Here is a 17902-nt window from a genome sequence, read left to right on the forward strand (position 1 = left end):
GCAAGAGAAAAGCAACCAGCTAAAACTGGCTTCCAGAATATAATTTGGGGTGGAGGGGAGAAAAACTGTCAGATGGTTTTCTTTTCAATTCGTATCTCTCACGCAGTTGCTGCCCTCCTTTGATATTTGTGCGTGGAGCGAAGAAGATGTGGTGAGTATTAACGGGACCGGTGCTCTGCTGCTCTAGGCCTGCAAGGTACCGTCAGCGCTGAGGGAACAACACCTAGGTCAGAACAGCTCAGTGAGATTTTCCTGCTAGTTCTTTGCTGAAACTTGAGTCCTAGAAAGCCTTTGAAACAACCACGGATAAAGTAAGCACTCAAGTGGCCTTGACAGAATAGTCACGTTCTCCGGTGCCCACAGAGTAACGTGTGCTGGGGGCCCTGCAGAGGACAGAATGGATTTGCATGTTTTATCCTGTTGCATGCCACCATATGGCAATTTAACTGAAAGTTAAGGTATTTTTAAGAGGTGTGGAATGTCTTTTGTATATAACATGGCATTGCGTCTTCTTTTTACACCCTTTTTTCAGTTAAAATGCTAAGCAAGAAACATCAAGGATTTTCTCTAATGTGTTACTGTGTCATAGTGATTTTAATGTCCCTTTTAGAATGATCTTCTTCCTAATAATGATAAACTAAGGAAGATGGCCACAAAATAGAAGGCAATTTTAATATGATAAATAAGTGTACTCCTTCACACTGGAGAATCTTGAGTCCTTTACTCAGTTAGAAATATTTTAGAATTCTGTTTTAAACAAAGAATAGTTATCCTTGGGGACTCCAAATTACTGTAATATAAATTTTTCATTATATGAATTTCAAGATTTATTCCTCTTTTTTGCAGTATTTGTGGATGCAACAGCTTACTAGAAAAGGTAAAAGGCGTTCATATGTGCATTTATGCTCATATTCATGTATATATATAAATTTTTTTCATCTTTTTTTTCTCCTTCAGTGAAAAGCCCTGTGGATTTCTGAATAACCTCTCTTATCTTAAGGTGATTCTTCTGGTGAAATGAGTGTATATGCTAGCTTGTTTAAGGAACATCATATCACTGGGAAACGATTGCTTCTTCTAGAAGAAGAGGATTTAAAGGACATGGGAATTTTTTCCAGAGGACATATCATTCATTTAAAGGTATCTAATAGCATAAGTTGAAAACTGCTGTAGGATATATGTGAGAATTGAGAAGGACTCTACAGATTTTTCAACAGTATTAAAAAAAATGTAAAGCTATATAGAGAACGTTTGGTACCCAAAAAATCAAAGTTATGAACGTGTATGGCTTCAGAACCTAAAACAAACCTGAGCATTTTCTGAGGCATGAAAATATGCTATGGTCTTCTCATACTCTGTGTTTTGTTGAGAGCAGGGACTGATCAGACTGGTAAGGATTCGTCTAAGAGGGCCATTCCCCAGCAGAAAGCTTTGGGTATCTTTTGAGAGTGTGTTCCCATAAGATTTCTCTTTAGCTAAGACAGGATCAAAAAAGGAAAAATATTTTTTTAAGTAACATCTCTGAACTTTTCAAGTTTACATCTCACCTCTAACTGAAAATTGCTTTGACTAACAAAATTCCCCTAGACAATTGCTTTGTCCAATTTAGAGCTTTGCTTTTGGTATTTTAAATATTTAATATTTGCAATGAATTCAGAAAATCATGGTCTGGAAAATGTGATCATAACAGCAGTAATAGTATTAATACTGTAGCCACAGGAGATACTTCCATTTCCTGGCAGTCAGCTTTGAAAAATGGTTTCTCTAAAAGCAGCGTTTGAGATTCTGTTGGGTCTCAATGATTTTATACAACAGTTTACTGAAGAGATACTTTTATCCTGGCTGCTAATCCTGCAAATATAGCCTCAGCTCCGTAAGTCGCACAGATTTATTCCCCGCTTGCTCATCAGCCATTGTTTCCATAGCACACACCATTACTGATATATTTAATTTATGTTTCCTACAGGGAAAATTACTGAAATTTAATAAAGTCAATAATGCCCAAAATGAAAGATTTCAGCTCCCTCAGTTGGCTGAACATCAGTAAAAACAACAAAAACAGCCCTCTAAACATTTCTTTTTCTGATTAAGCAGACCCGATTCTGAATGCTAGATGGGGTAGGGCTACCAGGGCACTTTCCAAAACAGAACTATATTTTAAGCTGTTCTTGCATGCCCTATATCTCCACCATGAAAAATACAATGCACATTGTACAGCGCTGTTTTTTAAACCGGTATTTACTGTGTTAGATACTGAATTACTCTCATCTGATCTTCATTTTTTTTATAGACTGCTATTGAGAAGTTAACCCACGACTACCTAAATCTCTTTCATTTTCCACCATTAATTAAGGCAAGTCTCCTTGTTTATATAAGAAGTGCTCCTCATGTTGGTACAAATATTTTACTGTTCTCACATCTCAATTTTTATGCCATTGACTGGAGGGCGAGCGAGCGAGCAGGTCACACCGAGGGTTTTGGCAAATGGGGGGGATCTGCAACAGGAGCAGGTCACAGCAGAGCAAATCCCAGGGCAGTGGAAGTTGTTTTCAACGAGGTTCTAAGATTTTATCACGGAGCTGGTGCTTTTAAATTCAAACACTGTGATAATGTCAACCTACTGGCTGTGATGCCGTTTTTCTCACTAACCAGAAATTACTCTTAAGAGCCGTTCCGCTGCACCGTGGGGCCATAGGAGAGGCCCCCCGGCCCCGCGTGAGCCTGTCGTTCCTCACCTTGCTGACGTTAGGGGACAGAAGAGTCGTTTGTGATGTCTGGCCACCTTCGTGTTAACCTGTTGGTTTTCTGACATCAGTCACGAGAGCCGTGAAAAACGGGGACAGCGTTCAGGAGCCTCCAGGTTCCTCGAGCCGCTATTGGCCTCTGCTAGTTTTGTGAGCTAGTCGAGAGCCCTGGACCCCAAAGCCTGGAGTAGCTTTCCTAGTCCTAACTTATTGCGGGACTGTGCAGTGAAATCCACTTAAATTGAATTTACGTACAGTGAACCTGCGTTCCCCTGGACGGGCAAAGGGAAGTCGGGGCTTTGCCCCTGGCCCGCGCAAGCTGTAGTTCCCGTTCCCGCGGCTGCAGCGGGGCTGCTCGGAGCGGGGCAGACCGACGCTGCCTCCCGCGGGCTGCGCCCCGGGACTTTTGGCACTTGCAGCGTGTGAAAGGCAGATCCTTGCTCCCAGGAAAGGCCTGGCATCCGCCGCCCTCGCGGTAGGTGTGGGCTCTTACGCTACGCTTCTTTGGCAGGATTCTGCAGGTGGGACCGAAGAAAACGTAGAGAAGGTCGTGAATCTTGAACTCGTGTTTGGTTACCACTTAAAGCCAGGAAGCGGGCCGCAGGTAAGGTGGGAGCCTGGGTCGGTTTGCTTCGTTTGCTTTTCAGGCACTGCCTGGAGGTCTAGTGTCTTTAGAAATACTTTGCTGTCAAAATCCTTTTGTTTTGGAAATTGCAAAGCAAATACCAAGGCGCCAAATAGGGCTGAATCAGTGGTGGGGAAATGCACCCAGGAGCAGGCTACAAGGAAAACAGTGGCACAGAGAGCTTGAATGAAAGCTTTTGTTTCCTCATGAACCATAATTCTAACCGTAATTTTTGTAATTCAGCTTTTTGCTTGGTTTCCTTCATCCTAATGGGTGTGAAAGAACAATCCGTTTATGCGGAAAAACCCATTCAAACAGATGTCTTTGGTTAGGAGGGAAAGTTGAACAGTGACATATGCCTGATGTTAGTGGACATGCAGAAAGGTGTTGTCTTGTTATGCAGTGAGGAGGAGTTTGGAAAATATGTATTGTGCTTGGCTGCTGGCTGGTGATGGGGTGTGTTATGGTGGTGACCATGTTCACTCCCAGGACTGAAAGAAGCAGGCAGGGATAGGTGCAGCACATTGCAGACAGCAAAACTGCTATGTAGGAGACTGTAAACGGCAATTACCAGGGATGCTGCATCCTGATCAAACCTTAGCTCCAAGCACAGCAGTTCCAGGGTCTCTACGTATGCCTCAGGTAACTGGTGTGTTGACTATTTACTCCAGATGTTGCAGGAAAGCATTCCCACCGCATTGTCTTTTCTCAGGAACGAGGTTTGTCCCACGCTTTTTGTTTTCTTTATTCAGCTTGCCATGGATCCTGAGTTCAAGGGTTTTAGAGTTAATCAACTAAGTGGAAATGGTGTGCAAAGCATTTCTGAGTTAGTCAGGGGTTGTGACAGCAGGATTTGTTCCTTTTGTATTTGACAGATCTGCGTTGTGTGTCCACCCTAAACTTGTGGGAGACTGACTTTGATCTTGTGTTATCTGAGTGCTTTGCTTTTAGGACATATTGTTTGTAGAAGTCTCTTGATTTCTGTACTTGGTGATGCTTGCAGAGAAGGCATTTAGGTTTGTACTTGGTAGGAACTTGGACTTGTATTGAAATCATTTCATCAATTTGAAAAAGCTCTCTGCTTTGTTGTCTGGAGATGGCCTTTCTTTGCTTTTATCCTAAGCACTTTTTTCCGTATGAAAATCTTCTTCATCACTATGTGAATTACTTGGACTTTTTCAGTGTTCTTGAAAGCATGTAACTTACAATGATATATAGCTGCTTTTTTCTAGGCGTGCATCTTTCCCTCCCATTTACACCTGTACAAGGAACTAGAAGGCAATGCCATACCACACGTATCCCTTGTGTTTCCAGTATGGGTTGTGGACTATGGAGCGGGAAGGTGAGCGGTCTCCCCCAGGCCGGAGCAAGACAAGGAGGGAACAGAGCTTTGAGTGCTGGAGGGAAATATAGATTGCATTAATGCCTACTAAGTTTGAAGATAAGTGTACAAGATGTTTTGGCCATGACAGAAAAATTTGCAAAGGAACCATGTGCCAAATCCTGTGGGACAGGGGCTAAATCATTACTAGAGGATGGGGCTAGCTGAGTGGGAGTGTAATGCAGATACAACTTTTGCAGTTTTCTGACATAATAACTGGAAAACTAAAAGAGGGCGTTCTTTTTTTCAGTATTTTTGGTTTTGGAGGTTTTTTTTGATCCTCCCTTCCCCGTGACCTCCTAATTGGTCCTCTTTGCTCTGTGTGGTGTTACACTCCTTCTCAAGGAAGTATTTCTTACCATAGCTGTGTGCTGCATGCTAAATCTGCCTTTCCTGGGATTCACCTCTGTTTAATGAATGTGCCCCTGACGTGGATCCCCAGGGAGTGCAGTATGTCACCTAAGTTTCTCTGGAATTGAAACTTCCTCCAGAGATCTGTTTGATAGTTCGTACGCGACTTTTAAAATGCTGTTGTTAAACCAGTTTTAGAAAGTGGAGGGGAATGACTAGACAGGTTGAACTTCAAAGCGGTACACTGTGGTCAGTGCAGGCAAGCTAATTTATTTGAGTGAGAACTGCATTAAACACAGCATTGATAAAAATGGTGTGGCACATAAGATGTACAAAACTGGGCTAGCTTGATTCTTTGAAAAACCCTGGATACAATCTTCTAGCTACCCTAGAGGCTGCTCTAAGCCAGCTACTGCTACCATCACCCAGGTTTGTACTGAAATGAATTGGAGATGCTGGGTAGACCAGGATGGAAGGGATTAAACTTCTTTTACTTACTTATTTTTGTAAAAGGGCGCTGGATGTTTCTTTAAAACTAAGCAGCAAAACCCCTTGGGATCACACTTACCACCATCTCTATAGCTAGAAAGCTGGCCGCAAGGCCATGAGTGCGTAACCCAGCGGGACGAGCTGGTCCAGGGCCTGGCAGCCGTCAGAGGGGTCTGCGTGGTGAATTCAGATGTGTTGGCCAGACCCAGCAAAGCCCTAGCGTGCTTACGCAGCCTCAGGTATTAAAAGCATTTGCTTGGAGCACGGGTGTCCTCTCCGTGGCATTGCCTGTGCCGGTAGGCACCACCAGCGCACCTTCTTCAGAAGCCGCCAGCAGCACAGCAGAAAATTAAGGACCTTAATAATGCCGGTGCTTTTTTATCAAGGGTCCTGGTGAATATACTTCAGGATGCCATTTGAATATGCAGCCTTGTCTGTACGCTAAATGAAACATTGACTTCCCAGTACACAGCTTTACCATCCCCGGATTCGTTATCTAATTTAAACTGCCTCTGCTAGTGGGATTATGTTGGTTTCCATCAGCTGATAAATGCAGTCATTTCATTACAGTTTTCTTCCCTTTTTAGCTGCATCTTTGGAGGTGATGAAAGCTCGGGTGACCTTTGTGCTCTCAGAATGCATCAGGAGTGAGCGCTGCAAAGCTAACCTGGTTTTTAGAGGTTTCTTTTCCAACTCTCGTAGTTCAAGTTATGTGGTTACTTCCATTTACTTCCTTTTAATGACCTTCCTGTACGCAATTCCCACTGAGCTGAAAGGCGATAGATTTAGACGTTTTATATGAATTTTTACACAAATAAAAAACAGGGGGCCCAATTAACTCCAAGATACCAAAGGGGGTAAAAAACAAACCCTCACAATTGTGGCTTGAGCTGGTTTGCAGAACCGCAGAGTGAATTTTCAATGGCTTTCTCATCCTAGGTGGCTCATTAAAATTTCCCAATCAGGGAAAGGTGTCTGAGCTGTGTCGGCTCCGCAGTGATGAATCATCCAACCCCTTAAGAAGGATTGCTCACAGTCTTTTTGTCTCCTGTTGATGCATTCTTTAGTTTTGGTCCTCAAAAGGGCAGAGTTTCACCATACCTTTGAATGTTTTCATTTTTACCGAATGTGGCACAGCCTGACCTATATCCAAACACAAAGCTTTGAAGTTAGCTCACCATTTTGCCTTTTTCTCCCCCAGCTCCCTCTCGCTCCATTTGACAAGGTAAGGAGCAGAGCCTCTTCAAAACCGTCTGCTAACTGTGTGAACTGTATTTTAGCCCTGAATATCCAGCCTGGGGTATATTTTAATGCTATTATTTAAATGTGCAATGCAAAAGTGTGTGTAGTAGTAGGGCTACTTCAAAGAGACATTGCGACCAGCGCTGCATGCGGAGAAACATGGGCTGGCACAATGCAAGCAGACAAAACAGCGCTAAAAGAGGTGCTGTAACCAGAAGGCAATTTAGCAGGTGCTTGAGACCATTTTTACTGCTTCTTCCTCTCTGGCTTTCTAGTACATCAACATTGATGAAACCTTTCTTTACTGTCTTAAAGCTAACTCCTAGTGAAGTTGGACAGATGTGATGTGACATCATCAGTTTAATTTGCTGTGCAAGACTCCTCACGTTATTTTACAAACACAGCAAAAAACAGGGCAAAAAGGTCCAAAATTTAGAATTCCAGTTTTGTACATATCATGCTCACCACACACTGTCAGTATTTAATAAGTAAAGCTAGCAGAGCATTTCTTGTTATCTGCCTTGAAAGATACTTGCAAGTACCTTGACTCTCTAACATGCAGTTAGTTAATCGTACCTCAAAACCTCACCGTCTCAAACCCTAGCTCTTTAATCTTCTCTCAAAGCATAATGCTTTCAATACTAAAAACTAATCCTTAAGAATGCAAGAATCAGAGTAGTGGTGTTTGTGTGGCATTTTCATGGGCTTGCTCACATTCGAGTAAGTAGTCATTAAAGAGGTAACTACTTTGTGAAGAGAAGAAAAACCACCTAAGCTGCAAAATAAAACCGCAGCTATATTGAAATGAAACCAGCTACCTTCAGCACTGGTTGACTTAGCCCGCCAGGGAGGGGTCTGGGTGGCAGAGTGGCGCTGGCTGTAGCTCTCCAGCGCAGGTGATTTGAACTCCTTGTGCTTTCTTTCCGCGCGCTGTTTTCGCGCAGGCGGAGCGAGGGTGACGCCACCATCTGCGCTGGGATTACCACCAGCTAGCTGCTCCGCTAGCCACAGCATCCGTGTACCTGAGGTCAAACTGAAGCCAACGCCGTTTTAAATTCTCGCGTATGCAGTGCTGAGCCCGGAATTCCCATTGGAAATGAGCTATTTCTCCTTAATCCCGAAGAGGTGCAGACTCCTCAGTTAGGCGACTCGCTCACTTGACTTTCTAGACAGCATTTTTAATCTTGATCTTTATACCTTGGCCACTCTGAATTAAATTGCCTCGCAGGTGTAGCCTCAGTAGCCGGCTCCTCCGCAGAAGCACAAGCGGTTCCCAGTAGTCTGTGGGCTTGTGGCGTGTCCTCGCCAGGCGACAGCCGCGGGGAGGACCTCTGCCGCTGCGCGTGCGTAGCACGGGTCCAGCCGCGCTGCTCGCGCCCGCCCGCGGCCACGCAGGCGGGGAGGAGGCTGTGCTGGCACTGGGCGGTTTCCCCGCGAGCGGCAAGCGGGAGTCGTCTCCCGGAGCGCGAGGCTGGTTAAAACGGCGCGGGAGGGTGTCCACGGCGCAGCCGGAGAAGGGGCCGGTGCTTCCCACGCTTCCGCCTTCCACCCGCAAGCCCACCCTTCATCTTTTTGACGTGGACCGAGACCACAGCGGTCCTGGTTTGCGTCTCATCACGTGGCAGGGGCAGCGTTTGGCAAACACCACGGCACATCTCAGCACCAGGTTTATCGCTGAGCTCTCCACCTCAGCTGCGACAGCCTGCTGTCCGCAGGGCACCCGCGCTGGGGCTGCGGCGGCAGCACGTCCGGCGTTTGTCGGTACGTCCCACCCCATGACGGCACAGTATCGTACAGCACTAGATGTTAAAGAAGGACACGATCGAGGGACAGGTATTTTTGGCACTGCTAGGTGGTGGGTGTCAGCGGAGAGAGGCCTCGCGCTCCTCCGGGCTGAGCTGCGGCCATGAGCGCCCGTTGCCTCGTGGAGGAGTAAGGGCTCTGGCTTTCGGAGGAGGCACGCAAGCAATTGATAACATAAATATATCTTTCACTTGCTTTGTTTCTTTATGTTTTAAGCACATCTCTCTCGGAAGGCCTCCCCCTCCGCCCCTGTTTTTTTTTTCTTCATCCGCAACTGAAACAAAACCGGCGGAGGAGCCACCTTGTCTTGCTGGAGCCTAGCTGGCAACAGCCTGCCCCGACCTGAGGCACGAGCCATTGTTAAGGGTATAACACATTTACATATTTTGCAATAAAACATCAGTTATTTGCATTACTGTGTCAAGTTTTATTTGATTCTTTCACCTAAAAATGACTCATTTTCCTTTCTTGTATTTTAAAAACCAACTACTCTAAGCTTGTTTGAGAATAATCAAAAATTGCCCATTTAGCTAGAAGTCATTTTCTTTTCAAAAGGCAAATGTTATTTAATCTTTCAGCTGTTCATTGTGCCATCATAAATACTTTCTTTTCAGCACAGTTGTGGGGACTGAAATGAGCCCACTAATTGCCTCCCATTTCGACTGACATGTGGTGGTTTAGTGGAAAGAGAACACAGCGGGGAGAAGGAAATAGGAGGCTGAGAAAATGAGAGCTAATTATTTTCACTGCCTCATGTCAGGCTCTGTGTCAGCCTTGTTTTTACAAACTGGAAGGTTTAGCACTAAATAAAACAAACTGGCGTCATGTTTTTATATACTGGCAGTGTCATGGAAGCAGCTGCACATCTCAAAGACAATATAATGCCTGCATTCGCATGGACACCATCTGACAGCCACTGTGAGCCACTGCTAATGAGGATATCACAGTGGTGCCAAGTGAAAGGTGCTGAATTATGTATGATTCTTCATCAGTGCAGCAATAGTCCTGTACATCATTATGAGACATTGTTTTGCTGAAGAGATTAAAACATTCTTAGTTCCAGACCCTGCAACCTATACACGCTACAAGAGGTTATTAATGGAATTTTTAGGGAGAGTTTCTTGTGGATTTCTTTTTGGTTAAAAATATCTCATGGGACAAAGCAGTGGTGGGTCATGACACTATATATGTAAAGAAGAGAAGCAAATTAACCATAATTGTGTTATCTGCCTTTAAATCCGGAATAATAAAATACAGTGTAGCTGGGTGATACATAATGATAAATAACCCAAGTGCTGTCACTAGATGTTCAACTATAATGCCTTTAAAACAGCAGGTTTCAGCAGCTGAGATAGATAATAGCTAAGAATGTAAAGGAGCTTCTGGGGACCTAAATCACCAACATGCTACTACTTTTAGCGCCAGCATGACCAACATTTTTTTTCTTATTTGTTTCATCTGGCGTTACATCTTATTTTTCTTCTAATATCCCGTTGCCTGCTACAATGCCGTTCCCGTTTTTTCTTGAATCACATAAAAAAAAAAGGTTTATTGCAACCACTGATTTTAAAATGAGTGATGATGATTTAAAATGATTTGGGCCTCCTTGAAAAATGAGGTGTCTCCCCAGCAAGAGTTCCAGGCTGGTGTTGCAGGAGACGTGTTTGTGGTTTAAAGCCTATGCCGGATCTTTTTCATTTTCCTTTCAGTTTCTGTTACAGACATAGTACGTACAGGGTTAAAGGAGTATTTTCAGCACAGTAAGCAGGAGACCTAATTTTTAATGTGTTTGTGTTTTCTGTGTCGAAGCTGAGGACAAGTGGCTCGAAATACGTTTGTGATTTGCTTCTGTGTTTCTGCAGTCGTTTGCAGGGATTACTGATTTATTAGCTTTGTCGAAATGCTACTCAGATATGCTTTTCACACAAAGTTTTAGTGATTGTGCCTCTCGGTTATGAAACTGCATTCTTTTTAATCAAAAAGCTGAAATTATTCATTTAAATCAAACTCAAACAGGTAAGTATTCGAAGGTATTTTAATGTCTGATGATTGCAAGATGCCCAGGGAAATCTTTTTTGAAGGACCTCATGCAAGTATATTTCTCAACTAGACATTGTGAACAAACCATTTCCAAATTATTTTCTCATGTATATCTTGCACTAAATATAGTCTTGCTCCAAGAAATGTTATGGCTCTAATGCATCAAAGAAATCAAATACATACTATTACTCTAACCAAATTTTTACTGAAGTAGTTAAACATATCTTTCCTATTCATTGCTAAATATGAACTTACAAATTAATTGGAAAACACAGGAATATTATCCCTTTTTGCAGCACACAAACCTAGCATTATTTACTGTGTGGGTGAGCAAAATGGTTGCCAAGTTTTTAAGCAAAGAAACCAACTTATCTTACATAGTTCCTAAGTGTCTTGACTCTAAAGTCACCTGGATTCTTCCTTTTGCATTCTTCTCCTTTCTGTCTGTCTTTCTTCCCTTTCCCCTTGTCCCCTTTCCCCTTGTCCCCTCCTTCTCTCTCTCTCTTTCCTCCTTGTTTTCTTCCTTCCTTCCCTTCCTTTCTTCTTCTTTGCTTTTTGCTCTCTTTTCTCTCTTTCTGTGCTTCTTTCTCGTCTCTCTCTCTCCCTTTCTCCTTTTTCTTCTGTCTCTCTCGCTCCCTTTCTCCCTTTCCTCTGACTATTTTACAATAACGCTAAATAAAAACCTTTCCAAATAAAATGAGATGGGTGTTCTAGCGGGACTGCTGAGGACGCAGTCAGTGCTGCGCCCGCGCTGTGCGGCTGGAGAGGAGGCCAAGGAGGACCGAAGGCTGGGGGCTGGGTCTTACAGATGAGAGAGCACGTTCCTTTCTGCAAAGCTGCAGTCAGTAAACACGAGTCGGCGGTGTTCGTGCACAGCTCGCGCGTCCCCAGCTGCCGCAGGCAGCCTGGCGCTGCGCGGCGCTGAGCGGGCTCCTGCGGGCGCCGCTGCGCCGGCGGCCCCGCGAGCCCCTGCGGGTGCCCAGCGCCCCTCGGCCCCGCAGTCACGCGGTGCTGCTTTCGCTCCACAGAGGGTAGCTCGATTTACATTGCTTATAAAATAAACTCGGGCTTGTCAGATTTGGTCTGTAGGGAGACTTCATAGCACCAGCGCAAAATCCTGATCTGTGAAGCCAGAGGCGGCTGGTGCCCTCGGGTGGAAAAGGGCTGCGACCCTTGGGTGCTCTGCAGTGGTCTCCCGACAGGACACGCGCAGAATTAGGTTGATGGTATTATTTTATGTCAATGTTTTGTTCTCTGTTTGGCTTAGGTGTTTTTGTAAAAAGTAATAAATGTCAGCAAGCGAGGCGCTGCCCCACTTTGTCATTGAACCTCAGCTTAGACGTGCCGTGGGGAACCCACACAGCATCAGCTGAGGAAATTCTGCAAGAAGCCTGGTAACAAGAAAGCCACGGGCAGCTCGAGAAGGGGAGTTTGAAACGCAAGGGATCCGTCGCTGCTCCTCGGCTGCGCAGCGCGTCAAGTCCTCGGCCGAGCGCGGGGCCTTGGAAGAGACGGGGTAACCCCCGATGACGGCCTGAAAAAGCGAGGCAGAAAAAGGACGTGCAAAGAGCCACGGTCCCTGATCAGGACAGGGAGGCGGAGGAGACGCTTCAGCCGCTCTTAGGTGGCACAGGAAGCTGGGGGCAGTGCCGGAGGCTGAGCTCAGCTGGTCGGAGCCGCAGCCTGGCCCCCTGGCCACCGGGCTGTGATTCCTTCCCGCGGAAACTGTCGTCGTGGCGTTGCTTAAATTAACGCTCACGTCCACTCCGTTTGTGAAACGCAGAAGCTTTCAATGGGGACAGATGGACATGCAGGGCCAAATGCTTTCATAAGCATAATTTGTTGTTGTGGTTCTGAAATGATTATGCTCCAGTTTTCTTTTATCTTAGAATTGCCAATTCAATGTCTGATTAAAAGCTTTGAGACTTCTGGGGGCTGAGCTCCTAAGTTACATTTGTGAGAGATGCACGTGCAAACACTAGCAGATAATTGCATGTACAAATGGATACTTTTTAGGCTGCTGTACATTTGTGTGTGCAAATAAGTGCTTATGCAAGCCTTTGGCCCTCAACGGCCATCTGCGTCCCCATTGAAAGTTTTTGCATTTTGTGAGGGAGCTGAGGAGATAGCTCCCTCACGCAAGTGTTAAGTCAGAGAGCACCTGCCTGGCAGGCGGCACGGAGCTCTGCCCCGACACCCCTCTGGGTCCTCCAGGACGTCTGCAAGGTGCCTCGGGGACGGGCAGGCTCCTCCGCGCGTCCGCGGATCAAGGCACAGCAATTTACTGCGGGCCGCAGGGAGTCACCCAGGGACGCGCGTCTGGAGGAACTCAGTGCACCCAACAGCGGCTCATCCCCAGAGCGCCTGCCGGGCACGGCGCGAAGCGTTGGCTGCTTTGCTCCGTCTCGGGCGTCCCGCCGCCCATCGCCAGCCGGTCACGCTCCCCGGCTCCCCTGGGGACCCTGCTGCCGGCCCTCACGGAGGCACCTGCGGGATGCGGCCAGCAGCGTGGCGTCTTGTCGGCTCGCACCCGGGGACGGTGCTGGACGCCTGGCCCCAGATAAACTCGTAGGATGCTCTAAGGATACGTTGAATTGCTTTGTTCCGCGTCTGAAATAGCTGCGCTGCAGCAACCAGCTCGTTCTCTTACCCGCGACCTGAGCGACCGCCCTGCCGGCATTTCCTAGACCCGCTGGTCGCCTCTCTCGGCCTTGCCGGGTTGGTGCTCGCGGGGCGGCCCCGCTCCCCGCCGCGGCTCGCGCCCGCCGGGCCGCCCGCCGCGGCGCGGGCCTCTCCGGGCCGCTTCGGCCAGCCCGCCGGGCCGGCGCGCCGTCGGGACGCCGAGAGGCCTCCGCGGGGCAGCCCTTTCCCGGCCGCGACGGGGAGGAGGGCCAGCAGCAGAAGCTGAAGGTTTCTCATTACCGATACTTTAATAGTAAAATACGCGTGTCTTAAAATAAGTGTATGTTCCAAATATTTTTGTTGGTTTTTTTTAACATACTGAGGATTAGGCTGGTTTTGGTTTGTTTCGGTTTTCAGTTTTGTTTCATTTTGGGTTTTTTTATTTGTATTCTAACAATCTAGCATTCTTTTTTTATTATTCATAGGACTGTAAATGGAAAATGTACATGGAGATGGATGGGGATGAAATTGCAATAACCTACATAAAAGATGTGACATTCAACACTAACCTACCTGATGTAGAGATTTTAAAGATGACAAAGGTATTTACAGCCTTAAAGCTTTCACGAATTCACAGATCTCAAACAAAGACATTAAAATACCACAGCAGTCGACTTTTGTGCTTGCGGAAGCTCAGTCTCTTGACAGCTTTTAAATAAAATGCACATTTTAAACAGATTTGTATCGTAATAGGAGTTAGGTATTTTGGTTTTCTTTTAAGCTGACAATAATGTTAACAATAGAAAAATAAGAGAAGGAACTAATTTCTATTTTCTTCCTTTAATTCTATGTTATATCTTCTGAATTTATTACCTCTTTTAAAGAAAAGAATGTCCACAAAATTACTTTCTTTTTTAAGAGAAGAGAGAGATTTAAATGTCCCAGTTTGAAACTTCATGTGATTTGTGTGGGTGGTTTTTTTCTTTTTCTATTTTTTTTTTACATGGTTTGAGAACTTCTACACAGTTCTAAGACTCCCTCCTTCACGCTGTGATGGTGCCAGAGACTAAAGCCCATCAGCGTGTAGAGCAGGGGCAGTATGGTACTGAACATTTTCAATTCAGCGTCACTGGATATTTACCTTTTTCAGAATCTGCTTGTAAATAATTTACCATCCAGCATTTACACTGATTTTAACGTAAGCAAAAGAAGCTTTGCTAATGCACAGGACATTCTATTTGCTGTTATTTTAATTGATTGTTTTTATTAATATGCTCCACTTGGTAATAGCTAACAAAATACATTTCTAAGGGAAAAAAAATACACAACTTGATTACCAATTAGAATGCTGCTCGAATGTGAGCTGATAAAAATAGAAATCCTGAAGCTTTTAGCTCTGTATGCCTTATGCAACATTTGGGGGGCATCTTTGGTTATTTCTTCTAAAGGAAAAACTCTTGAGAACTTAAAGCTATTGAGAATCAGATACTCATGGGCAGAATAATAGGGAAAATATAAACATACGTTGACAAAACATAATTCTGATAAAAAGGATTTTCCTTTTTGATTATGCTAATACTATTGTCATAGGTAGCGATTTGTAGAGCTTTTCTATTATATCTGTGATTTATTATTATTATTATTTGAATTTTTTATTGCAAGATAGCTTCCTGTTTAATTTTTTAGAACTTCCATGTTGGGTTTTTTCATTTTTTCCCTTAAAAATAGAAAGATTAAAGTTAAAAAAATCACCAGATACAGTAAGATTACCTTTAGCATACGTCTGCGTTTGTATGTATGGCAGAGAACATCTCCATGAATCTTTACCTATTTCTTCTTGCTTGTTTCTGAAATTCTCTCGCCAAAAATTTGCATATGCACAAAAACTAAAAAGGGTGATGCCCCAATGAGGATATTCCATGTTGTTTAAATTACAGTCAGTTATTTCTAAAACTCTCTTCTCAGCTTTCCTTTTATAAAAAAGGGAAGTAAATAATTTCAAAAGTATATTGCCTTTCTCATAACTTTTTAAGAAAAATATTGATGCAAACAATATGGAAAAGGATGCAACAAGGGAAAAGTTAAAAATAGCTTTGGAGTGTTTTAGAGACAAGTCAGGAGATCAGGAAGAACACCTCATAAAAATCCACCCATATTTTTTTTCAGCCACCATTTGTAATGGAAAAATGGATTTTGGGAATCGAAGAACACCAGTCTGTAGAATGTATTGTTACATATGAGGTAAGTTCCAGGAAACAAATAAAAAAATTATTTATCCAAGATAAAGCCTTCGTGGGAGATACTGAAATAGTCTCATCTGTCTCTGCTATGTCCTATAATCAAGGCTTAGCACCCCGTAACGATTGTAAAAGCTCAGGTTCAGAGCAAAAGCTGAATGAGGTCTACAGAGACCGCGTGCTCAGACTCCTAGCCAGGACAGCTCTTTTTCTCAAGTAAGAAAACTCCTTTTACCTGAGGTAATGGTCAGTGTTGCTGGCACTACCTGAAGAGATAGAGATTTTTACTTTTTCAACAAAGAACTAATTAGCAGAGCTGAGAGGCAGGAGGAGGAGAAAGAGAATGAGAAGTAGAGAGTGAAATAAAATGAAATCTGGAGACAATTTAACAACATTTAATGTGATAGAAATTAGCCTTTGTAAAAAGAGATTGTGGTTACTTACAAAAGTGTTTTTATAAAGACCAATGACATGCTTCACACTGAGGCTAATAATTGAAATTCCAGCTCCGTCCTAAGGCAAGGATTCAAGCGGTGATGGAGAGACAGGAAAATTCTGGACCTTGTTTGCTAGTCTTAGAAGTGAAGAATGGTAGTTTTCTGTTGCAAGAAGAATAACCCTAGGTTTCTTTTAGTCTGAAGTTCCTCCCAGGAATCACAGGGACTTACGGCAGAATTGGGGCACATGCTGCTCCAGGAAGGTTATCGTGGAGGGAACCCCTGCAAAAATACCTGCTTTGTCCTAGCTCTTTTAGCAGAAAGCACTGTCTGTTTGACGCAAACATTAATACAACTAGCAGAATACTTTTTGTATTTGTTGAGAAAGGCCCTCAGATCTTTCTTCCACATGGAATATTAATTGAAACAGTTATTCACTACCGCATTTTTAGCATAATCATAAAATACCAGCCAAAATTATCTGGAGTCTAAAAATACTTGAGAACTGCATAAGTGCTTTTGCAAAACAAATTCTTTTTTCAAAACGCTGCTGCTGCCCAGGCGCTAGTGGAAGTTCCCTGGTAGGACAGCTTAGCCCGTCGTGTGTTATATCCTAATGCGGTGCTGTTTCCTGAGCAGAGCGATGTCAGAACTCCCAAAACCACCCGGCACATCCAAGGTATCCACTGGAGCAAAGTGAAAGCGCAGGATGAAGTCCAGGCAGTTCAGCTCGTGATCCAGACCTCCCTCCCGAACTCGGAGGGTGACCCACGGAGCAGGTCCAATTCAAGTAAGTCACTATACTCAGACTGCTTATTACTGCTGCTACTGCCACTGCTGCCTTTATTGCTGACATGGGCAAGGTGTATGCAGGGAGAACAGGAGAAAGCAAACACTGTTATTCTGTTCTGACAGTAGAGCTCCGTCTTGCTGCTTCAGCCTGCACTGAGGCCGCTGAAATGCCCGGGGTGGATGCATGCAGGAGCACCCTGGCATGTATGACCCACCCATTAGGCAGTGATGTGTTCTATATCTCAGTGCAATTTAAAGGGGGTGTCCTGTATGGTGGAAGTAGTCTATGACGATTAGCTACAGCTCTTTCGTCTACTGTGGTCTCTTGCAGTTGCACATCATCAGCAGAGATAGAGCTCAGATCCTTGGGCTCCAAAACCCCAAACGCTTAGCCCTCCAGTGTAGAAGACTTGGTCCTTGGGAAGGATGTTTCTACCTGTAGCCCAGGCTTCTTCCACTCTCTGTTCTCACGTGTGTACATATCCACGGCAGCCTTTCCAGGATGGCAGGCGTGTTCCTCTCTCCAAGAATGCTTGTGGAGGCTGGATCGGGGGATCAGTATGCAAATCTGCCATTCTTCTCCAAAACAAGAGGGCGCTCAGCACTGTGTCAAGTGTGTTGGCGCAGCAGAAGGATTTTGGCTGAAATCTAAAGCCCACACAGAGTGCACAGGCCTTGGCAGAGCTCAGCCTAGCAAAAGTGTGGAAGTGTAAGACTAGAGGATTCCTGACTGCAAAGGTCCCCCAGTCTATTCCTGTCACAGTTTAACATTGTGGATAATCAGTAAACCATGGTAACCTGAATCTCTTCAGTTTGAAGTCCAAATGGTAAATCTGAATGCTGGACAAAGTGTTTGCCCCCAAGAGAAACCTCCCTCTCTGCATGAGCCTCCACATATGAATGGTTCCTTTGCAGCTGCATGGCTGTAGGGAGAGTCCACAGTACCTGTCGCATCGCTCCCGCTGTCTTGCATGCTAGTTCCTCTGTGCTCTGTGCTCTGAGCTGCCACGGTGCAATCTAGCATGAGCTGTACTGGTGTAGGGCTGCGACCACCTGTCTGAGTATATCAGCAAGGCAGGACTTGTTAGCAAGGACGCATTTGCATGGCAATGCATCTAATCAGCTTTGGGACTGGTCTG

At 44.8% G+C, this 17902-nt stretch overlaps 1 protein-coding gene across 7 annotated transcripts in view; it reads left to right on the forward strand.

Moving 5' to 3' along the window:
* MAP3K20 (mitogen-activated protein kinase kinase kinase 20) overlaps positions 1-17902 on the forward strand; it is a 92966-nt gene that overhangs the window by 70773 nt on the left and 4291 nt on the right. For all 7 annotated transcript variants that reach the window (XM_062578236.1, XM_062578240.1, XM_062578242.1 and 4 more), the window contains exons 12-19: positions 107-151; positions 847-877; positions 1001-1140; positions 2291-2353; positions 3256-3348; positions 13783-13899; positions 15464-15538; positions 16611-16761. In XM_062578236.1, the coding sequence (XP_062434220.1) occupies positions 107-151; positions 847-877; positions 1001-1140; positions 2291-2353; positions 3256-3348; positions 13783-13899; positions 15464-15538; positions 16611-16761 (715 nt within the window). The remainder of the gene's footprint in view (positions 1-106; positions 152-846; positions 878-1000; positions 1141-2290; positions 2354-3255; positions 3349-13782; positions 13900-15463; positions 15539-16610; positions 16762-17902) is intronic.

This window comes from Rhea pennata, chromosome 6 (assembly GCF_028389875.1).
Source record: "Rhea pennata isolate bPtePen1 chromosome 6, bPtePen1.pri, whole genome shotgun sequence".
Classification (NCBI taxonomy): domain Eukaryota; kingdom Metazoa; phylum Chordata; class Aves; order Rheiformes; family Rheidae; genus Rhea; species Rhea pennata.